This window comes from Lynx canadensis, chromosome C1 (assembly GCF_007474595.2).
Source record: "Lynx canadensis isolate LIC74 chromosome C1, mLynCan4.pri.v2, whole genome shotgun sequence".
In the NCBI taxonomy this organism is placed as follows: Eukaryota; Metazoa; Chordata; class Mammalia; order Carnivora; family Felidae; genus Lynx; species Lynx canadensis.
In genome coordinates this window covers 98,583,400-98,608,110 of record NC_044310.1, presented here as the reverse complement: position 1 = coordinate 98,608,110, position 24,711 = coordinate 98,583,400, and the positions used below count along the sequence as shown (strand labels likewise).

At 44.6% G+C, this 24,711-nt stretch overlaps 1 protein-coding gene across 1 annotated transcript in view; it reads left to right on the top strand.

The window, feature by feature from the left end:
* Positions 1-7,828: 7,828 nt before the first annotated feature.
* CASQ2 (calsequestrin 2) overlaps positions 7,829-24,711 on the top strand; it is a 63,230-nt gene continuing 46,347 nt past the window's right edge. The window contains exon 1 of the mRNA XM_030324881.1: positions 7,829-8,301. Within this exon, the coding sequence (XP_030180741.1) occupies positions 8,068-8,301 (234 nt within the window). The 5' untranslated portion in view covers positions 7,829-8,067. The remainder of the gene's footprint in view (positions 8,302-24,711) is intronic.

Genomic DNA, 24,711 nt, shown 5'->3' with positions numbered 1-24,711 from the left:
TAAAAACACCGGAAATAATAGTTTTTGAGACACTACACATTAGGCGATGAAAGAGTGTGATCCCCGAGAAAGGAAACCAATGATGTAAGCCTTACAACTGCCCCAATATACTGCCTGCAGAGAGAGCTTCTAGGTGGTGGCACAGGGAAGGATAACCAGAGCAGGGCCTCTGCACTGAGGAGGAGGAGCTGAGGGTCCAGGTCGGCAAGAAGGCCACAGTTCACAGGCCGCTGCAGCAGAGAAGAGAGCTGCACAGAGAGAGAACCATGAAGGTCAAGTCCTGAGGGCCCTTCTCAAGTCCTGAGCAGAATACTGATGAGTGCATGTATAGAAGGAGAACACATGAGACTAGGCAAAAGAACATTTCCAAAGGATTAGACTAGGAGGAACAGTACCTAGTGCTCATATGGCCTAAGAAGGCCAGTTTCCACTAGCCAAACTGAAAAACCTCGTAATGGTGAGACACTGGGTAGACTGCTCAGAAGAATCCTGCCTTGGCAATGGAGAATAATTAGTCTCAGGTCAAGTGTTGCTCTGGTCCTGCCAAAAAAATACCTTAACACTGAGACTATAATGGAGACTAAACGACCCCCCCCCCCCCCCGCCAAAATTAACTTCATCACAGAACAAAGTTCAAGAAGACTTATCACAGCACCCAATTAAATAAAATTCACAAAGTCTGGCATCAGGTCAAATATTTGGCTTTTTCAAAGAAGCAGAAAATAAGACCCATAATGATGAAAATTGAAACTGACCCAGATATGACACAGATGTTAGACTTAGCAGACAAGGACATTAAGATAATTATTATAATTGTATTCCATGTATTCAAAAAAGTAATTCAAGGAAGACATAAAAAGAGTGAAGCCAGACTTTTAGGAAATGAAAGCTATTAATATCTGAGATGAAAAATACACTGGCTGGGATTAACAAATCCTGTATCTTGGAGAAGAAAAGACTGGTGAACTTGAAGACACAGCAATAGAACTATCCAAAAGGAAACAGAAAAAAGAAGTTTAGAAAATGGAAAGAGCATCAGTGAGCTGTGAGGCAACCCAAGTGACTCTATTTGTATGGGTGGAGTTCTTCAGAGGGGAGGAGGCAGAAAAATATTTGAAGAAATAGTGGCTTAATATGTAACAAATTAGATGAAAAATATAAACTCAAAGTTCCAAAGAGCTCAACAAACTGCAAGCACCAGGAACATGAAGAAAACTAAATCACCAAGTCACTAAATCAAGACAAGTCAGAACCAAATGGCATTAACACTAAGGATTAAAAGACCATCTTAAGAAAAGCCCGAGGTAAAAAAGAAAATTATGTACAACGGAACAAAGACAAGGATGACAGCAATTGCTTGTAGGGCACAATGCAAGCAAGATGACGGCAGACTAACCCTGAGGTACTAAAAAAAAAAAACAAAACCAAAAAACAAAAACAAAAAACTGACAGCCTAGAACTTTTATCCAATGAAAATATCTTTCAAAAACAAAAGCAAAATGAAAACATTTAGAGACAGGCAAAAGCTAAAACAATTGTTAACAAACTGATACCACAGAAATGGCAAAGGGAGTCCTTTGGGCAGAAGGAAAATACAGATGTGCAATCTGGATGTTCACAAAGCAGTGCAGCCCAATATCCTTCATGAACAAAGGTGAAAGAATTTTAAACAAAATTCTAGTACATTTAATCCAAAATTTATAAAAAGGACAGTATATCATGACTAAATGGGGTTTATCTTAGAAATCCAAAGTCGATTTAACTTTGAAAATCAATTTGGTAATTCACCTAATCAACAAAGTAAATAAGAAAAACCATATGGTCAACTCAATAGATGCAGAAAAAATATTTTCAACACCTATCCCCAAAAGTAAATTCAATATCCATTTCTGATGAAAATTCTCAGACAACTAAAAAAAAAAAAAAAATGAACGTCCTCAACCTAATAAAGGGCATCTATAAAAAAAATCTATAGCTACTGTCATATTTAACACTGAAAGACTGAATTCTCTTTTCAGATGATCAGAGACAAGGCAAGGATATCTACTCTCACCATGTCTATCAACATGGTACTGAAGGTTCCAGCCAGTGCAATGAAGCAAGCAAAAGAAACAGAAGGCATCATAATTTCAAATAAAGAAATGAAATGATCTCTATTTACAGATGACATGACTATGCAGAAGATGCAGTGGAGTCCATAAAAAAAGCTTTTAGAAACTCAAAATTGAGTTTAGCAAGTTTATAGGATACAAGCCCAATATACAAAAGCCAAGTATATCTCTATATACTATCAACAAAAAATGGAAATCAAAATTTTAAAAGCTTATCATTTTAATCATCAAAAACATGAAATAGTTGCAAATAAATCTGACAATATACTGAAATTTACAAAACACTGCTGAAAGATTATTAAAGACCTAAATCTATGGAGAGATCTACCTTGCTCATTCATGTTCCAGAAAACTCAGTATTGTAAGGATGTTAGTTCTCCCCAAATTGATTTATACATTTGACACAATCAAAATTCTGATGAGCTTTTTTAACTTGATGAGCTCATTCTAAAGTTCACATGGAAATGAAAAGAACTTAGAAAAGACAAAACAACTTGAAAGAGGAGGTTGGAAGGTAACTACTCTGATTTCAAAACACTCCAAGCTACAATTATCAAGTCTATGTGGTATCGATATTTTAAAAAGATAAACAGATCAAAGGTACAAAACAGAGCCCAGTAATAGACTTATAGGTATACATAAAACTAATTTTTGACAAGGTGCAAAGGTAATTCAGTGGAGGACAGACTTTTTAAGTGGTGCAAAATCAATTGGATATCCTTACGCATACACATACACACAAAACACCACGAATTTGATATACTTCACACCATTACTTATTAAAAAATTAACTCAAATCACAGACCTAAATTTAAGGGTTTATGTATGAAAAAAACCCAAATGTCTACCAATATGGAATGGATAAACACACTGTGTATACTGATACAATATAACTCTAGTTGGCAATAAAAATGAGAGGTATTAATATATGCAACAACATGACCAAGTCTAAAAAAATAATTATGCTGAGTGGCAGAAGCCAGATTAAAAAAATAAAGAACAGATAATATGTGATTCCATACATTCTCGTAAACGACTGGCACGGGGTCTAGAAAGCTGGACAGATGAGAGTTTCTGTCCAATCTGCCTTTTAATGGCTGAATAAACTTTCGAGGATCACTCATTCTCTGATTCTCAGTCCCCCCCCTTGTCAAATGGGGATAATTACACCTATAGTTAACCTCCCAGTGCCTCAGTTTACCCATCTGTTCAACGGGGATACTAAAATTACCAACTTCATAGCATTCAGACTAAATGAGTTAAATTTGTAAAGTACTTTTTCTTTTAATTTTCTAAAGTTTACTTATTTATTTAGAGAGAGAAAGAGCACAAGCACGGAACAGACAGAGAGGGAGAGGGAACCTCAAGCAGGCTCTGCACTGTCAACATAGAGCCTGATGTGGGGCTCAAACTCACAAACCATGAGATCATGACCTGAGCTGAAATCAAGAGTTGGACACTTAACCAACCGAGCCACCCAGGTGCCCCTGTAAAGTACTTTAAAATAAGGCCTAGCACAAATTAAGTGCTTCCAATTTACTTAATGACTATTTAGTGAGAACTGTGACAGGCCAGGCTGACTTTGAGGATTACTGTTAACAATAATATGCTACTATACGGCTACTTTAAGGCTCATTCTACCTGGGGGAAACAAATCCCCAGGGTAGAAATGTTTCCAAGGAGAACTATTGTGTAAGGTCAGTGAGTCAGCCAGGGGTCTACACTGGGCGCTTCCCTGACGACGTGTCATTAGTTACAACTTGGACTTATTATTGGTAAACTTTGGGGCTCTTTTTCAACCAGCACTGGTCTTTTTCTGCTGGATGCTGTTTAGTAGGAGTTTCCTGGTGCTGGGAAGAAGGCTCCTGGGACGGCCTGAATTCAGGCCTGTTCCAATCCACCAGAGGAAGCCTGAGAGCGGGGAGCACCGGGCCCTAGACACAAGCGCTTCTGGGACTATCAGGCCAGCAGGCTGACCTCCCGGGCCACTGGCCCAGCCCAGTGGGAGGGAAGAACCGGATCAAAGAAAGAAAGATGCCATGCTCCGCTTTATCCACGGGGTGGAGTATTTTAGCCAAAGAAGGGACCTTTGGAGGCAGTGAAGTCCCTGGGAGAAAGATAAGCCCAGACTTGTCCAGAGTCACGCCCATCAAACCCTCCTCCGCAGGCAGTCAGTCATCAAACTTCTCAAACCTGAGGGCTGTGCCAAGGCCTTTCCTGGTAAAAGAAAATCCTCTACGAGCCTCAGCAAATTTAAAAATTTGAGAGCCAAAGAGGGACCAGGAGAGACCAGTGAGTCTGACCCTTCCCCCCACAAATGAGAAATATGAGGGCCAAGACGGGAGGGAGGAGTCCTGACCGAGGTCGCACTGCCAGGCTGCGTCAGACCAGCCCCGAACCCAGGTCCCCCGGCCGCCTGTCGTCTGCCGAAGCTCTCTCGCTGGGCTGCCTCCGGGTCGTTCAGACGGGGTCTCTGCCCTGTAGACCTTCCAGTGCAGGTGAGATCCCATCCACATGTTTCACTGGGAGGTGCAGTCTGAGCGCGGAAGAAGGGGGGGGGGCGGACACAGCCCTCCGCTGGTGGAGTCCCCCAGGTCTGGAGCATGGAGGCTCGCGCCTTCCCCCTGGGCAGCCTGCTCGCGGCTCCCTCTCTTCTGCTCCCACGTCCCCTCCCAGAGGAGCTTTCCTCAACCACCCGTTCAAAGGTGCCTCCACTTACCCACGGTCTCGGACTCTCCGTTGTTCTCCGTTGTTCTTCAGAGCATGTGCCTCTATTTGTCCTTACGTATGCACACACCATGCGCGCACGCGCAGGCTTACACGCATGCGCGCACCTACACCTTCATGTGCTTGCGCATGCGTGCGCACACCCCGCGTTTACGTTTTGCTTGTTTGATCATCGTCCGTCGAGGTTATAAACTCATGTAAAATCAGGTTAGCGACCAATCCCCAGTACCCAGAGAAGTGTCTGGTAAGTAGAAGATGCCCAATAAAAATATAATTAACAAATAGAGGGAAGACCATGGCTTCAAGTCCTGATTAATCTGTGAAATAAATTATTGTAAAGATCAAATTAAATAATATATGCAAAATCACTCTGGCACCTGACGAGAATAAAGAATTGAAAGGGATTAGATTAGATTAAAGGACTGTAGGTAGGGCCCTCTCACAAAGTGGAGAACTGGCAAGAACAACGGGCCTGCATTGTGATAATAATTAACATCTATTTGCATTTTTTTTGTTTGTTTTATCCCTTCCGGTTTAAACAAAACGAAACGAAAATACTGCTACAGGCACATAAGGATACACACACTTCTGCACAATCACAAACTAGGAGTGTGTGGGGGTGACACACTGACTGGGGCAGCAGCTAAAACCCGAATGAGAGGGCTGATTTCGTAGATAGACACAAAATTGACTCAGAAATGTCCAGAAGCATTCCCTGTTTACAAAATGAATTAATTAAGGCTGGTGAGCAAGAATGCAAAGGAAAAACAAAAAGAGGAAAATAAAAGCAGCCAGAGAAATGACTGGTACCTAAAAAATAGACCGTGGACAGCGAGAAACCTGATTTCTACAACATGTGTCCTCGGGGCTGAGCTGCAAAGCCCCCAGTAGAGTCCAGGATCTGGGGACTGGAACTTTCCACACTAGAGCTTCTTTCTGTTAACATGCAGTTGGTCAGAAGCCAGACTTGAAGGCTTAAACTACATTTTCCAAATGTATTTCTTTTCCTTGGTACTTTTTATCAGTTTCAAGTCAAGAAATTCAAAGACTCTGACTTTAAATATTTCCAAATTTTTCAGTAAAATTTTAAAAACCTTTCATATTAAGAAAAGTGGGGCATATTCTAAATAAAGGTAACCCGGTGAGATTGAGACAATGGGAACAGGTTTGGGAAACTGACCTGGAAAAGACAAGACATACATTGTTTCACTCAGAAATCTTGTTCCTGGGAAATTTTCTAAAGAAAGCAGAGATCTCTGGTGCTTGCCAATGACCTGGAAAGTTAACCACGCCTTAGAATGGCTATTTTTGGCTCCATTTTTAAAAGCAGAGAGAATTCACCTTTAGAAAGAACTGAAGGTTTTCACGTTTTCACTGATGGGTTCTCCAAGGTCCTGGCTTCCTGGACATGAAAGTGTCCTGACAGCTCCTTGTCACCCTACTTCTCAGCATAAGGCCCTCTGGATGTAGAGGAGGGGCCTGGTCTTCCTCGAGTAGGATGACAAACCTCTTTTCCTTCAATCCTCTGTAAATGTTGTGCATGAATGAGTCCTCACTCTTTCCAAAGCTGATTTTCCAACCAAAGGAAGACAAAACTTTGGTCCAAATTTTAAGAGCCATAGACCACTCTAAAGAGTGGAGAGACATGACTGGGCTGTTGTTTGACCAGAAAGGATGGTCGAGGAACCACTTAAGAAATTGCCCTGAGTCATAGTGAAAGCAGCCAGCAGCACCTGAAATCCTCACACTGGCAGTTAGGAAGGCTATTTCAGACAAGTTGCTGATCTCTCTGAATTTCAGTTAGCTCACCTGTGAAACGAGCGCTTATCAACTCTGCCCCAATTGCCTGCTTGGTTCAAGGAGAAAGTGGACCGGAAAGGATTCACAAACCACTATTATTAGAAACTGACAAGTCTTATAATAACCTATGTTCCACCATCTCCAGTGAGAATGAAGTAAGTATAATAGCTACCACGCACCTGCTTTGTACAATGCTTTTCCATCTCTGTGTTCCAAACCTTACAATATAGTCATAATTATCCTCATGTGACAAGGCAGGGGGAGGAACTGAGAACCAGAGAGAGTGAGTGACGCTTCAAAGTGCATCCAGCCATTAAAAGGCAGAACGGGGATTGGAGCTGTCATCTGTCCAACTTCCAGACTCTGTTTACCAGTCTGTCTTTAATGAAGAGGAAAGGGACCAAAATGACACATTAGGGGTTAAGGTAAAAAAAGAGATATAACAGAGATGGTCTGTCATAATCTAAGAGAGTTTAAGAGAGTTTCTGAGGAAGACTGTTGAACTTTTACTTTATTTAAAGTATTTTAAATTTATTTTAAAATGGAGATGGGTTTTCCTGGTGTCAGCAGTGTTCAGCTGTGGGCAGGGGTGGAAGGAGAGGAACTGAGGCCCCAGGGCGGGGGGTCTGACAGGGAAGGTGTCCCTGTATCCCTTGCCCAGTGCCTGTCAAGGCCATGTGAGCATGGCACAGAGGCCACCCGGGGCCCAGTTCCCAAGAAGAGAGGATGGGGGGCAGGGAAAGGCAGGTGCAGAACGTGAAGTCCGCCTGGACTGGACTGTGTGAGCAGTAAGTAGGTAGGGGGACAGGCAGCCCACCCAGAGGGAACAGGCTGACTTCTCTCCTTAATCGAACGATTCTGAGGCCTGGGTGGCCCTGTGTACATGCAGACGTCTCCACTAGCTTGTCTCGTTTACGGTCCCATCTCTCTCCCCTCTCATCTTTTCTCCCTCCTTGAGTTTCTCTTCCCTGACCTTGCTGTCCTCCTTATTCCTTGTGCACGAGTTCTCCTCTTTCCCTCCTGCCTCCTCCCTTGCTACCCCTCTGACAAACTGTATCAGCGAATCCCTCAACAGTGTCATATCTAACTTTTTTTTAATTCATTGCATGATTTATTTTTAGCCTGAGACAACTGCATCCTAAAAATGGAGTTCCTGATGAGACAGGGGCTGGGCCCAGTTATGCGAGGTATCTGGGGCCTGGCCCGGCCCGGCCCTCAGTCTCCACACGCCTGTGTCCTGTGCCCAGGAGTACTAGTAGCTGGAGCCCAGGCAGTGGAGAGTTGGTCCTCCGGGCCCAGGAGGGATAGAGAGGAGGGACCAAATCTGCCTCTCTGCTCCCCCGCTTCTTGCAACCAGACCCCTGAGAGTCTTCCGGCCACTTTTTTGCCCTCAGTCTTTCTGGGAAAGTGAAACGAAAACTGTTCCCAGATGAAGAGAACGCACCTGTTCATCGTGGGGGTCTACCTGCTGTCCTCCTGCAGGGCAGAAGAGGGACTCAACTTCCCCACGTATGACGGCAAGGACCGCGTGGTAAGCCTCACTGAGAAGAACTTCAAGCAGGTTTTGAAGAAATACGACTTGCTCTGCCTCTACTACCACGAGCCCGTGTCTTCAGACAAAGTCGCGCAGAAACAGTTCCAACTGAAAGAAATTGTGCTGGAGGTAAGCAGGGGGCATGCTGACCACCTTGTCCCAGCAAGCACGGGCTGGCCAGCGGCCTGGGGATGTGGGAACGCAGGAGCAGAGACTGTGTCCTGAAGTCCGTCTGCATTTTAGTCTCATGTGAATCTGAAGATATTTTTGTTGCAAAGCTGGGGTGTGTGAACAACGCAGGGTGGGGCCTGACTCCTAAAATAGGGACAATCGAATGTGTTGCACAATGCATGGGTCTGATTTAAAATCTGTCCCATGATGGTCCTCTTGAGTTTTCAAGGGCAATAGTCCCAGCAACTATTTTTCTGAGATAATTTTAAAAGTTTGGTTAAGTGGCTTGGTGAAATGCAATTCAGAGACGATTTTGGTTTCATTTGGTGTGCTAACTCCCCACTCTCTGCTCCCTGAACTTTTGCCGCAATCCTGGAGAGACAGGAGGCTTTTGACCTTGCTCCTCTCCACGGGTCAGCCGGGGAATATCACTAAGTGATCTTCGTCTCTTGTGATCTGGGTTCAGTCAACATTGCACAGTGTACATGTGTGAAGATCTTTAGCTGCACATTCACTAATTAACGGGAATTTTTTTTTTTTTTGCCTCAGAAAGTTCTTGGTGTGAGTTCAGGGCAGATGCTGAAGTCAGTTCTTGTTTTATCTGCATTACATGGCCTGTCTGTTAAGCCTGGCACTGTGGGGCCCATCCTCTAATCCTTGGTGAGGGCTCCAGGGCCAATTCCTGCAGCGCCTCCTGGACAGTGTAAGGTCACTTACACTTCAGGAGCACCTGTGAGTGCCAGGAATTCTAGTAGTCACCAAGATCCCTTATCAGCCCCGTGCCCAGCCCAGGCACAGACCTGTGGAAAGAGACATTTGAGAATTACAGCAGCTTGTTAACTAGCACCTCAGAAAGCTCAGCTTAATCAAATATTGTGATTACGAGAGTTACCATGTATGAAACTCATATAGATTTGAATCTTAAAAAAAAAGATTCAAATAAACTCCATGAAAGCCATGTGACATATAGTTAAATATGTTGGATACTTTAAAAAATGCTTCAGAATCCTCAGTGTCTCCCGATCATCATACAAGCACCTATTCTCAGAGCACTTATATGTGGCGGTCTGGTCATTACAGAGAGCTCAGGTTGACAAAAAACTAAGCGTTTAGAAAATATCACCACTACCATTATGTTTTGTCTCAGGCTTATCCTGGGGGCTGCAAGTGGACGTTCATCTTGTGGGTTGCATGCAAAGAGAAAGCAGGAACAGTTTTTAGATCTTTGTGCTATCTATGGGAACATTGCAGGCTGGAAAAAAACCAGGACGTATAGCACAGCTGCTACTCAGCCCCTGAAATCCTTGCTCATATCATTGTCTCTGTATCAAACTGCCATACTCAGTTATTGAGAGACTGAAAAAGTTAATTGAAGGCATAAAGATCCTACCCTATATGCTCATCACTGTCTGGCAGCCTGGAACTCAAAAAGAATGCCAGTACAAGCAATGACTTCCCATTTCTGATGCCCCATCATATTAAAACACATGTGCACACACACCTACACATGCACACACGTACACACACTCTCCCCCAAGAATGTATCTCCCGCAAAGACCTAGGGCCCTGAGAAGGCACTTTCCCCTGGGCTCACCATCCCTTCACGCCCCTTTGATCCAAGAGTGCCTGGCAGAGACCCATAGGACATAGTTGGTGCCCTGCAGGGTGCTAAAGCTGAGGTGGGCATCCTTAGGGGAAAAGGACACAGAACTTGGGGTTGGGAGATCTAGATTTATATTCTGGCTTTGCCTTTCCTGGGCACATGACATAGGGCAGGTTGCTTAATTCCTCTGGGTCTCATTTTCTCATCTATAAATATAGAAAAAACCATCATATAGGCCTAAGAGATAATTATGTAACGATAATTAAGATTTAGTGAATGCTTACTGTTTACAGAGACGGTTCTAAGCACTTTGTATATGTTAGCTAGTTTAATCCTTACAGTATTTCTGTGACATAGGTACAGTTCCCATCCCCATTTTACAGGGGGATACTGAGGCACAGAGAAGGTAAGTTGCCCAGGGTCACCCAACTAGTGCAGGCAAAGGTGGTCTTAGCCCCTGCACTGCAATATTGCTAGAACCAAATGAGACAGTGTTCAGGTAGCTGCTAGATACTCTGTTGAGGATCGCTTTGAGTCTGCCTTAGAGTTGCTCTGCCGCGGGCCCAGACCTGGTGAGGCCAGCTGTATCACACTCACGGTTGAGAAGCGCATAGCCCTGGAGGGAGGCACTACTTATGCAGATGCCCCGACCAGGCAGGAGACCATGCTCCCTTAGTGAGGATGGAGGTGAGGGGTGGGAATGGAGGGAGGTTTTGGGGGTGTTGGGGGTACCTGTCAGGTGCAGGCTCTTTCTCAGAGTCCAGGACAAAACTGATTCCAAGAATCCCATGGGTAGAAAGAGAGTGACTTAAGCCTCTGCATTTTCTTCATAGTCAAAACAGTTATTTTGTCCTCTGAATTCCCTGGACCTGAGACCTGCATGAAGGGAAGTACGCTGCCTGTTCCAGCGCGGTGGCTTTAGAGGGATAAGAGGCAAGGACGCAGCCCCCAGCCAATGCCCACAGGAAGTGAGGTCTCAGCCATGGGTGGACAGTGCAGGGGACAGTTGGCTCCTCTCCTCCAGCCAGTTCAGGAAGGTGGCTTCTGGTATCTCTGTGTCATAATTCGCCACAACCTAGTACTCAGGGACACATACACAACGGAAACACAGATTTCATGGGACAATACTGATTATTATTTGGAGAAATACGTGGGTTTTTAACAAAATTCTTTTGTCTTCTGTTTTATTCTTTCTGTTCTAGTCTATTCTGTTTGTCTTCATTAAAAAAAAATATATTGATTCCAACCTATTAAGTTGATTTCATTCTACAGTTATTAGTTGCTATCCCCCAGTTGAAACACCTGAGACATCTTTAGGGATTAGGAGCTCATGACCTGTCATGTAAGGGCCACCCCATTCTGCTAAAAACCCAGAGGAACTATGGTCATGTGTATATTTTGCCTGCCGTTCTAAGGGATGACAAGAAAAATGACCCAGAAACATCCCCCTCCACAGGGTGAGCAGGTCACTCCCTGACTCAGGGTCTTGAATGCTGATCAATCAGTCATTTGTCTGTTACTTAGAGGTTGGGTCTTGGGATAGATGCTGTGGACACAGGAAAATGAGACCCTCAGGTGGCTCTTGACCTATTATGGAAGAAGGGCAAATAAAAAACTGTAATGCAATGGGGTCACTGTTAAGAGTAGAGCAACTTAGAAGGTACTCCCAGAGCACAAAGAACAAGGGCCCTGCTTCCCAGGAGAGACACGGAAGGTATAACAAGGAAGAACTGGTTTGTGAAAACGAGGAAAATTTACCAGGCCAATAAGCAAGGGCTGGGGAGGGAACCGCAAGAGCAAGGATTCTGACAGCCCTCAAGGATCTTCCCACCCGATTTTCCTAAAATTTGCCCATGAGAATCTCATTCCTTTAGGGGAGGATTTTTCTCCAAACACAGTTAAGCCCGTCTGAGAGTAGCAGTCCTTTAAAATGTTGCCAGTCACTTATACCTGCATCTGACCACGTTTGAGTCCCGTGCGGGAACAGGGTTTGACAAGGGGGAAGAGGAGTAGGGAAAGAATAGAAAGTCACTAAAAGCTTGGGCAGAGAAAGGGCAAATTAAATGTCACCAGGTGACACCGAGCTCAAACTGTATTCCAGTTTGGCCGGGGTCTGGCTCTGGAGGGCACCAGGGGCAGTGCGTGGTAGCTAGTTCTATAGAGACGTTCTGTAGAGGCTGGCTGAATGGATGCCATGTTCAATGAAACGTTCTCTTTGAACACCATCTAGATTGTTCTGAACCTTTACTTCATAGCCGTGGCTTTGTAGTGACAGGACTCAGGCAGCTGGGAATCCCGATTCCTGGTTGGGCATTTTATCCACAAAATAGCACATGCTCACTTAGAAATGTTGGAATATATGGAAAAGGAAAAAGAAGGCAATAAAAGCATCCACCCAGAAAGCAACACGGTTCACGTTCTGATAGATTTCTCCCCCGTACTTTCTGTCTATATGTAAATGTACAGTTTTCAGTGGGTTTATACCAATAATACAGTTTTATTTCCTGCTTTTTTCACTTCAGTACATTGTATTTCTGTGTCACGAAAGAGTTTAATATTCTTGACAAACAATGTTAAGGCTGGCCTAGCACTCCATGGTATGACCATGCATATTCTTAAGATAAGTTGTCCATTTGGGGATGCTGACATAATTTTCAGTTTTAAAAATCTTTGTCTGTTGAGGTTTTCATTGTAGTGTTAATGAAAATTTTTTGATTTTTAGCGAGATGGAATGTTCCCATAAAATTATCTGCCATTTATATTTCTTTCTCCCATGAATTATTTTTCGGTGCCTTTCCCCCATTTTCCTGTTGAGGTGTCAACACAATTATAAAGGGAGTTGCCATGCTGTATGCTGTTTCCTCCAGCTTCAGCCCAGACCATAACTAAGTTACACCATAGCAGCCAGATTCTGTTAGCCTCACCGGACTCAGGCACAGGAGGAGGACGTGCCCAGTGATTTTGATTCCTCCTTGTCCTTTTGTTTCTTGCTTCTACTTTTCCCTTGAAACTGCCGTGCAAGTTACTGCTGCTATCACGCACTCTAGAAAGGGTGTCACAAGAAAGTCCTCCAACATCACCCATCTGTCTTGGGTCGAAATACTTGAGAAGTGGTGCGCTCTAACATGGGCTTCCGAGTCAGGTAGACCTGGGGCCCCGTTCCCAAGGAAGATGCCCCTCTGCGTTCGGGCTCCATGTTGGTGACGTAGAGACGGCGGTGGTGGCTTGGCAAGAGCACAGCTTCTGGCAAACAGGAAGTACTTCACAAATACCGGCAACTTGCAGTCCGCACTCCACTCTTGAGTCACGATTTTAGACGGCCCCAGCCTAACCCTATCACTTCACAGACTGAGGACACCAGGCCATTTTCAGAGAGCTCGGGATTTGTGACACGGTGCCATGTTGCTTTTTCGTAAGCAGCTAAGCCCCAGAGAGGACGAGTGGCTTGCCCATGATCACAGATTCTTGAAGCACCCCCTCCCCATGTTCAGCTCTCCCTCTGCTCTCCCCGGCTTTGCCAAGTCCGTGCCTGATGCACTAATCTTCGCCAACACCGTTTATTAACTAGACCCCTTCCACATTTTCAGTCACAGTGCAGACACTCAGCCTACCGAGCCACCCAGGCACCCCTCATGTTCAAAGCTGACACTATTAAGTGTGTACATGTGTTTTGTGGGAGCATGCAAACAGGCCAACCCATAACCGATATATATTTATTGGATTAGGAGAAGCCTTGGGGGATCTTCTCAGGCAAGTTACTGAGCGATTTGGAACATGAAAATAAGTATCGTGAATCCCTGAACAGAAATATTAATTCACCAAATACCCACTGCTCTTACCAGACTCTGAGTAACGTTAGCATGAATAAATGAACAAATGAGCCAGTGAACGAGTGATGAACGAGCTGTGCCTTCCTCATTGTGAACAGTGAAAACCGGTTCAGTTGCTGAGGGGGAGCTAGGTCCCTTAGGCAGTCCCTAGGGTGGGCAGCCCAGGGTCCTGCAGGAACAGCCACACCATCCTGGTAGTTTCATGCCAGGTTGACTTGCTATTCCTGTTATTTTCAACAGGCCTCAGCTGGGGTGTGAGGTCCGAGGCTGCTCCTCTGTGTCCCCCCCTGGGGACCTTCTCTTCTTCCTGCTTATGGAAGTCCGACTTCCACTCACCACATGAAAGTTGCTGCCATCCGCACACAACCTGCCCAGTGGCTTTGTCCTGGGCCCTCTTAGATATTGATTGCAGGATGGTCACATAAAATTATTGGAAATGGCCTATCCACCAGGAAGAAGACACCCTGTTGTTATGACCAATTTTCCAGGACTGGTAAGCAGATTATTTTCCAATAATTTTAGATGGTGACTCTGGCACAGATTATGCATGAGGCCCTATGGGGCTGGGGGAGGCCGGTTCCACCATCTGTAGCAGAATCAAGGATCAGAATCCTGGGCCATGTCAGCCTCTGGGTTCTGCCACTATTTAAGCAAATCTCTTGCTGCTGCTGCTCTGAGTCTACCAAGGTCCCTAACAGACCGAGCTCCCTTCTCTATTCAGAACCTAGTCTCCTAATCGATTTGCACATCGGTGAAATATCTTTGGCTGGGAGCACAACCTCTTCAGACCCGCCAGTGCGCCCAGCGTCATTGACGTGACTCTCGTGTGCGCTTTCTGAGCATGGCCGTCCCCTTACATCTGACCTCAGTTGAGGGAGCCATGCTCAGGAAAAGCAGACAACTGGAGTTCAGAGTGCCGAAATTCCCTGACACTTGCTTTTGGATCCAGGGCAAGTCACAGATGAGCCCCGCATTTTGCTCCTCTGCTAAACCAGTCGTGTAGTTTCTATCAGTGAATGAGAAGACTTCAATGAAAGCAGGTGAATGGAAATTTCTGATAACATTATAAGAAGCTGTACACGTATCAGGTATTATTATTTGGTTATGCTGATTACTGTTTAGGAGGTTCATCTATGTAGGATGCCTAATTGAGAGTCTGAAATATATACCCAGTGCTTATCAACTGCTAATTCTCTTCACCTGTTGCTCGAAATTTAGACCGTGTTCTTGGCCGGTTGCAATAGGTCTCAACCTTGGCTGCATATTGGAATCACCACAGAATTGTTAAAAATACTGGTGCCTGGGTCTTCTCCCCCCAGATCCTGATTTCATTGATGATGAGGTAAGAGATGATATCTATGTACTACAGAATTTAAAAGCTCCCTGGGTGATTCTCGTGTGCAGCCAAGTTTACAGGCACTTGAGACTTGATGCTCAAAATGTGGAACCCAGAGCTGTTCCAGTGACATCACCTGGGTGCTGGTTGCATTTAAATGGCATTTCCCAAGTGATTCATAGGCATGTTAAAGTTTCCAAAGCATAGTACTGGCCTCTTGGGTTAGAGAAATTTTCTAGATGACCAGAATCGTGTTGTAATTGCTTGACCCTTTGTCTCTTGCCTCTCTCCAGTGCTATTGGACCGGTTAGCACACCTCTGGTTTGAACTGCTGGGATAAGTTGGTTACTGGGGCTGTAGGGATTCACATCTGCTCTGGGTCTCACCCAAGCCTCCCAGTGCACTCCCACTGTCCTCTCTAACAGTCAGTGATTCACACTTTGGACCTCCTTAAAAGGGAATGACTGGGCTCATGGGAAGCCTTACCCTACCTGAGAGGTTTCCCTTTGAGTTACAGGGTTTTCTAAGGTCAGATCAGAAAGTAATCTTCAGTCAGGGTCCAGCATTTACCTTCAGAAAGACGAAAAACATCTATTGGGTTGCTGTGTTGCATTGCCCTTTTCTGCCAAGAAATGACAAATCAGAGAACCCTAGAGAATAGGGGATACTAAGGTGTTACCATGTTTAACAGGAAACTATGAGAAAACTGGTTACAGCAAACTCGTGAGTGTTCTATAATGTGAAACTTAGCCCATGGCTCCCCAAAGAGAAACATTCACCCTTTCATTGATCCATCAAATATTCATACCCACTTCCTTACAAAATGCAGATGGCATGGCCCCTTACAGCTAAGGAGATGTTCTTTCATTAATGCTAAGAACTCACCTTCAAAGAACTTTAGTTCTTTGCTTAAATGGCATCTTATGAAAGAAGTTATTTCCCTGACCTCCTACACAGATCACTCTCTGAGCATTCCTTTTGACCTGTCTTCCCTACTCTGTCTTTTCTCCATAGAGCTTGGCTGGCACGGTGCCCATTGTGTGACGCCCTTAGAGAATGTAAAATCCACAAAGGCAGAGGCAAAATGTTCTTTTCATTGCTGTATGCCAGCACCTACATTAGCATCTGACTCATGGTGGGCACTCAGCGGTGTTTGTTGAGTGAATGTTAAGTGAACAGAAGAGAAGGAGGAGAAGGGAGATAGCACTTGTTATGAATTTGCCATGAAGCGTACCCAGTATGGGCGCTTTATATATGTTACTTTGCTTAACTCTTAACAACATTTGTTCACATCATCTGCAAAGAACTGATCCTGAAAGTAGACTGCCCAAGGTCACAAAGCTATAAAATGGCAGAGCATGTTTCAGGATTTGAATTCATGTCTGTTTGGTTCCAAATGACATGTTCCTTCCACTAAACCAAGGAACAGCTGAAAGGGATTGCTTTGTGTTTGTAAGCAAGGCCAACTTAAAAAGGGACAAGAGTCTTTAGCTTGTATTCTGGATTCTCACCCATGCTTGAGCAACATTTAATTGTACAATTGGATTATGTTGAACCAAAATGACCAGTGTGAGCAAATGGGCTAATGCTTAGCACCTACTTGGGATTTAATAAAAATCCAGAAAACACTCGATGGATGGATGGATGGATGGATGGATGGATGGATGGAAAGAGAGGGAAAGGCAAGCAATTATAAATGTGTTGCCTATATTGAAAATATATTTGTCCTTGATCTCTTTTTAACATGAAATTTATTCCAAAAAAGCATTGAGTGGAATAGTATAAAATTAGGTTGACTCTGTCAGATTCAGGGACCTGTTTGTCATCTTTGCTTAGTCCCATTGACATAGGGGTAAAACTGATTTTTTTTTTAAACCACGGGACTCTCAGTCCCAAGTATATATCCAGCATGGGCAGAAACTTCTGGGCTCTGTGAGGCTGACCCTGCCTTCAAACCTATTTAGCACTGGCAAATGTCCCCATGATTGCATTCCTAAACCCCAGGAGAGGAAGGCAAAATTAAGTTGCTGGAGTCGAGTAAATCTACAGATGGAATGATGTGGGAGCTGTGGGCAGAGAATAGCAACACACACAGGATTCAGGTATTTCTTCCAACTGTTCACTGCCCAAAAATGGCATTCTCCAAACTTGCACCTGCTGCCCTCTGTAAAACTGGATGAGGTCAGGCTTATTTTGGTTTGGCTTTGGGAACGAACCCTCACATAAAGCCAGTCCTCTCTCCCACGATGTATAACCATGCCCACTCTTAAATTGCAGATCTCCTTAGAGCCCAAGTGCCGCCCAAATATTTGATGAGAATTTGCTGTGCACTTCCCAGGGGCAGATGTTGGAAAGACAGAAGTGCTATTATAAGATCATGGCTTGAGTTGACGACAGTGAAATTCTTCCTTCCATATAGAGTTGGAATAGAGATTCACAAAATGGAAAACACACTGTTGACTCAGAACTTCTAAACCACTGGAAGTTTCTTCTCTCACTATGTTACTCAAGTCTGGCCATCAAATCCCTTAGGTAGACCTTCTCCCAAAGTTAAACATGTTTAAATGGAGACGTGAGATACCATGAAAGTCACCACTATAAAACTATCATAAGATAAAGCAGTAAAATAAAAAGTCAAAAATAAAATGTTTCATAATCACTCAGTTTTTCTTTAAAAGCAGCAGCCCCACTCTCCTGTAGTTTGAGTCTCAGTGGTTGGTGTGGAGGATTTTTGTATAATTGACAGCTCGGCCTTAACATCTAAAATGACTTCTTCCACCAAGAAAGCCAGCCGTCCAGAGTACTGAGTCTGTACAAAAAAGCCTCAGAGGCTCCCTCTTCTGAAAACTGGATGTGATTTTATCCAGATAAGCCATTTCTGTTTGGACAGCCATGCAGGAAGATGGCCAGTGCGCCATCTTGCAGCATGCTGGGCTGGGCCGGCCAGACCCGCTTCTGAGTGCCCGCAGAGCCTGTTCCAGGAGTGCCTGCCTGCTGCCCGGTGCCCCACGCCAGACTGGCCTCTCCTCACCATCTGCTGTGTGCTGGGCATGGAGGCGGGCCAGGCGAGCCAACAGGTACTCCCTCACATGCTCACCTGCCTGTACCTCACACCGACACACATGGCCAAGTTGGCTCAGGACACCAAACGTATCTGACCACACTCACCCGATTTATTTATGAAGACAATGAGAGCATCCCCCAGACTCAAAGAAAAAAGTGGACACAACACATAAACGGGAGCCCTCAATATCCCCTGGCAGAGAAGCACACAGCTCGGAGTTAGACCCACCTGGTTGGAGTCCTTGCACTAGTGTGTGACCACAGGCAGGTCACTTCACTCCTCCAGCCTTCCTTTGTAAAATTAGAAACCGCAATACCTTCAGCACAGAGCTCTTACAAAGAGAAACAAGGGGATGTGTAAGGCGACTGAAACATGTTTGGCGCACAACAAAGGGCTGTTCTTGAAACTATTGGGTACGTGAGAGCATGTTGCTGTCCCCACGCTTTGGATATCCATGCTATTTGTTGTCATTAGCAGATGCTAGCAGAACAGACAGTGGTCAGACATTTGATATGGTTCAGCCAAGCAGCAACAGGCTTCTCTTCTGCTTTTCACCACGCGCTCTGGGAGCGACAAGTCAAAGAGCTCCTGGTCTGCTCATTGTTTTATCTTTAGGAAGCTTCTCCGTCAGCTGACGCACCTCTTGCATTGTGTGTGTGTTTGTTTGTTTTTGGATGAGGTGCACCAAACTATGGAAGTTTTAGTTAGAAAACGGCTGGTCTCTGGGGCCCCATTGGTTGAGCGTCCAACTTCAGCTCAGGTCATGATCTCATGGCTCATGAGTTCGAGCCCTGCGTCAGGCTCTGTGATGACAGCTCAGAGCCTGGAGCCTGCTTCAGATTCTTATCTCCCTCTCTCTCTGTCCCCCACCTCTTGTGCTCGTGCTCTCTCTCTCTCTCTCAAACATAAATAAAAACGTTAAAAAAAATTTTAAAAAGAAAAGGGCTGGTGTCTCTCTGGCTTCCAGAACATAGTGACTACTTTGTGGGACTCCCTTCTAAGGCAGGCTGAGGAGGGAGCTACCAGAAGAGGTCAGGTCCCGGACTGCCAGATGTCATTTTCACAGCCTCTGGGGCACAACAGAACCCCACTGAGAACAAGGTTAAAGGGCGCGGCCTGGTCCCATGTCAGTCAAAGCCATTTTTTTAAAAAAATTCCATTCCAGCAATGTTTTTAGTGTGAAAAGGGAAAAACCTGGCCTTTCTCATTCAGTCTGTATGGACATCGCAAGATGCTATGTGATAAAAGATTGTGATTATAGGTTAGAGACCGTTGTAAGCCGTGGTTCTCAATGTGTGGGCCTGGGACCAGCAGCATCAGGGTCGCCAGGGATGCATTGCTCATCATAAATGCAAGTGCGTGTCACAAATCCCATCCCAGACCTGATGAGTCAAAAACTCTGAGGTGGGCCCAGGAAATCTGTGTTTTCACGAGACCTTCCTCCAAGTAATGCTGATGTGGGCTCGGATTCACTAACTACCAGCTCAATGTCATGGTGTTGCCCCAAGTGACTTTAGAGGGAACAAACCTTCCTTAAGCACTTGCTCCCATGTAACCTCTACAAGAATGAGATCTCATCTGTAGACTAGAAAGTTGAGATGGGAGAAGTTGTGACCTGCTCAGAGTCTCACAGCTGATGACTGGAGCCTGGGTTTCTCTAAGACCCAGGTGCAGGAGTAGAATGTAATGGGGGAGACCCGGGGCTCCGGAGCCACAGTGTCAGGTTGGGAACCCAGCTATGTTACTTAAGCACTGTGTGGCCTTAGGCAAGTTGTTTGACCTCTCTATGCCTCCACTTCCTCATCTGCAAACTTCTACTCTTATGTGGGTTTGGGGAAGATTCAATAAGATAATTCATGCAAGGCCTTGGAGCATAGAACAAACACCCAATGGGTGATACTTTTATTATAGTTGCTCTACTGCTCTCAACATGACAGAGTGTAAAACACACAGCCTTGGCCCTTGGGTTTCTTCCCTGGCATTGACCAAAGTGAGAGCCTCACAGTGCCAATAAAACAGTCAACAGCCTCCCTCTTACCCCAGTAATCAGAGGCCACCCATTCCAGCCCCAACAGGCCCCAATATTTACTTCACTCTCATAAAATAGCTGTTCCATTCCCTTGCCTGCTCCCCGCGTGGAGACATCACGTGCAATGCCCAGCTATACATAGCCCGGGCCTCATTTGAGGGTGGTGGAAAGTGACAGGAGATTACCGGGGATAAACATCAGCTCTCCGGTTTCAAGGGAGGACACACAGTTGTTGAACTGCTTGACACGTTGCCAGATGGTATCAGGGACAGTGGGTGAAAACAGTTTGCTTCTTGGCTTACATGGGAAGAACAGGATTGCAGCCAAGGTATTTTTAATGACTGGCCTGAGGGACGTTCACTTGGAGCAAAGATCAGTGATACTTTTCCCCAGGCTCCTCAGTCCTCCCTTTTCTTCGGATTCTTGACTTTGCAGAAGGTATCCCCCACACACACTCAGTTCCCTTTAATGGAGCCACTGTCTTTCCTCTGCTACCCCATGCCTTCCCCATCTTCCCTCTGACCATGAAATGCAGTATGAGTGTAACTTTCTTCAATCTGTCCCTGGAGTTGAGGCATGCCACAAAGGGACTGGACTTGGAGGGACAAATATGGGGCCCTGGTGTTCCGCATATGGTGTCCTGAGGCCCACGGGACGTGCCCCACACGACGTGCCTCCCAGTGCTGCTGTGCCACTCTCTCCTACCTTTCATGGTCAAACTTCTTAAACAAGTGATCCACACCTGCTCTAACATGTCCTTGCCACCCACTCAAATGCTTAACTCCCAGTGCTTTGGCTCCTGGCCCAGCTCTTCTCTAAAAGGTCACCAGTGACTTACCAGTCCTGATAGGAGACCTCATGGTGGTCCTACTGTCCGTGACTCCTCCCTGCAATATTCGAACCGACCACCTGCTTCTTCTCAAGACACTCTCCTCTCATGACTTTGGAGTCACTACGCTCCCTGTCTTCTCTGATTTCTGCCCCCCACTCCTCTCCACCTCCAGAGCGGGCTCCTCTCTCTTCCTGCTCTTGCCTCCTATGAGGTGGTCAGTCTTTGACCCTGTGGTTTCCTTACCCACTGTTGTCCCTGAAGATGCCACCCACCCTTAAACTTCCACCTCTCACCTCCACCACTCCATTTGGGCCCTCTCCCCCTGAGCGCCAGCTTGGCACCTCGAGCTCTTGGCTGGACTTTGCCATGAACACATTGCATCTAAATCCAAGCTGAGAACCCTGCCTCCGGTTCTGGCATGCCCTCCTGATGCCATTGTTTTGTCCTTCACCCCGTTCCCTGGCTGGAGACCCTGGAGTCATCTTGCCTCCTCTTTTTGTGTGGTCTCCCTCCCTTCTCTCTCCAAAGCCATGGAAGAGTGGCCAGTCTGATGGACTCTTCGCTTGTGGCATCACCACTCCATCACCACTCCGGCTGCCTCAGTCTGAGATCAGTCATCTCCCATGCAGACAATGGCATCAGCCTCTCAGCTGGTCACCTTTCCTCACCACTCTTCTTTCTGTCTGTCCGGGCTATGCCCTCAGATCAACCCTCCTCAAGCTCAAATTAGCCATATCGTTCTCTTACCCAAACACCCCCAACTCAGAACTGCTCGTCCTAATATTCACATCCTTTACACTCTTTCTCTCGTGTACCTTAAATACACCACTCCATTCAGTGCCCTCAAATAAGCTTTCTGTTCAAGTAAGTCAGCCTCTTCTACATCACTCTGCACGTCTGCATCTCCAAACCTCCACTTCTGCCATTTTGTCTTCCTGAGATGCCCTCGCTGCTCTCCTCTGCCTATCCACACACTCCTCCTTGTTCAAAGTCTAGTGGGCCTCTCCTTTTCCAAGGAGCCTCCTCTTTCATTCGTTCATTTACTTAAAAAACAAATGGTGTTTTTATCTACTAAAAAGTAGAGATGTAGTTCTAGCTCTTCTGATACTTCAAGGAAAGTCAGAAATCTCAATTTCCATATGAAAGTGCTTAATTTAGAAATTTGTGCACCATATTGTAAAGATGGTACCTACCATAGTCCCTTAAAATTGCAATTTATAGGTTACTTCATGTGCAACATGGATGTGAAATAGTAACATTCAATGTGCGGATACAAAAGACAGTAACTATTCTACTTTTCAGAACAGATTTTGGCTGTATAAATAGATTTTCCTGAAAATCAGGAGTTGAATGTGATATCCTATGAATTTGGGATTTAAATGATAGGCGAAAAGTATGGCAGTGTTTATCATATTTTCATTTTACAGATGAATTCAGTAATATAACACATCCATCAGTTAATGTAACCAGATGACTTCAATATATCTTATTTTTGTCTTATGAAAATATTCAATGAAACAATTATTAAGATATATTAATCTTAAGATATATTATTATTAAGATATAACTGCCATATAACATTGTATTTGATTTAGGTATACAATATAATGGTTTGATACATGTATATATTGTGAAATGATCACCATGGTAAGTTTAGTTAACACATCCATCACCACAAATAGTTGCTAATTTTTTCCTTGTGAGAACTTTTCAGATCTTATTCTCTTAGCAACTTTCAGACATACAACACAGTATTGTATACATATAGTTATATATATATATATATATACAGTACAGTATTATATATATATACAATATAGTATTATATATAATATAAACATAGATAATATATATGTAAATATGTATAATATATATATAAAACTATACCCATTATGCTCTATATTACACCCCCAGGACTTATTTGTCTTATTAGTGGACATTTGTACCTTTTGACCCCCTTCATTCATTTCACCCACCCCCCCTCCCTGCCACCCCACCTCTGGCAACCACCCATCTGTTCTCTGTATCTATGAGTTCAGTTTTGTTTTTTGTTTTGTTTTGTTTTTGGATTCTACATTTAGATGAGATCATACCAAAAGCAAGGAACTAATGGTTTTTGAGATCCATTCTGGTCAGGTACTATACTGAGGAGAGTATGGGGAGAAAAACAGAAGTGGACAGAGAGCTGACAGGCTATCAAATGAGTAGGTATAGACAAATGATTGTGTAGGTTGAGGTATGCTTATGAACTGAGAAAGAGGTATGAAGGAGAAGCCCAGGCTTCCTTGGACAAGAGTACAGAAGGCACCCAATTCAGACTGGGGGTCAGGGGATGCCTTTTGAGAAACTGACATTTACGTGTAGACTTCAAGGATAGTAGAAGTTGATAGGGGTGCCCGGCGACTCAGTTGGTTAAGTGCCCGTCTTCAGCTCAGGTTGTAATCTCTCAGTTCATGGGTTTGAGCCCCGCATCAAGGCTCTGTGCTGACAGCTCGGAGCCTGGAGTCTGCTTCGGATTCCGTGTCTCCTTCTCTCTCTGCCCCTGCCTCTCTCTCTCTCTCTCTCTCAAAAATAAATAAAACATTAAAAAAAAAAAGAATTTAAAAAAAAAGGCTAGTAAGAGTTGGTGAAATATGAAGGAAAGGCTCTTCTTGGAAGAGGGGTGGGGGCGTGGAAGCAGGGCACGTTCCGTGCCTTTGTGTGACTAGAACCAGGCATTTCTGGCAGACAGCTGCAGCCGGTGCCCAGCCTTGGGCGTGGGGACACAGCTGAACGAGGATACCCTGTACAAAGACCTCCTGAGGCAGGAGACAGCTTGACGTTTTGAGGAACTGAAGAAGAGGGTATTAAGTAAGAGGCTGAGTGGCCCCAAATGAGGTTGCAGAGGCAGGCAGGCCAAACTGGGCAGGGCCCTGTTGGCCACGTTAGGGATTTGAGAGTTCATTCTGAGTGTGTGGAAGTTAAATCCACGATGCTTATCACAGCCCCCACTAGGCTCTGCATGGTTTGACCTCCCTGCTCACAAGCTCTAAGTCTCCATAACCCTTGTTTTCTTTAGTACCTACCAGGTAATTTTTCATTAGCTTCTCCCTTAATGAAATCACACGGTCCTTGATGCTCTAACATGTCTTACACACTTTTGTTTAGCACGTACCTTGATCATAGCAGGTCCTCAATTCATAGTTCTTGCTTTCTTTCCATTCCAGTCCATTCGGCTTTGATCCTTTGGAATTGGCACAAGGTCCAGAACCTTATCCAGCTGTCATAATATTAAGAACAAAATATAACATTTATTTGGCACTTACCGCATGCCCAAAGCTGTGTCAACAACTTTGCATGCATTATCTCATGTAATCTTTACAACAGCCTTGTGAAATAGGCTGTAATCATCCATATTTTATAGCAGAGTCACAGCACGTAGGGCCAAGTCAGGAATCCAGGTCGCTGATGCCAAGTGCTGTATTCTTAATGACTGGGATAAACTATTTAAAGAAGAGACTCATTAATTCATTTAAAGATGAGATCTACTTTGATTCCATCAATACAGAGGTAACACTGGTGTAATAAATATCTATACAATGCAATATAAAGTTAGAGAGAAAGGGTATACTATCATATATGCTTATTTACACTGAATTGTGCATATTAATTAGTACAACTTTTTTTTTTTATGA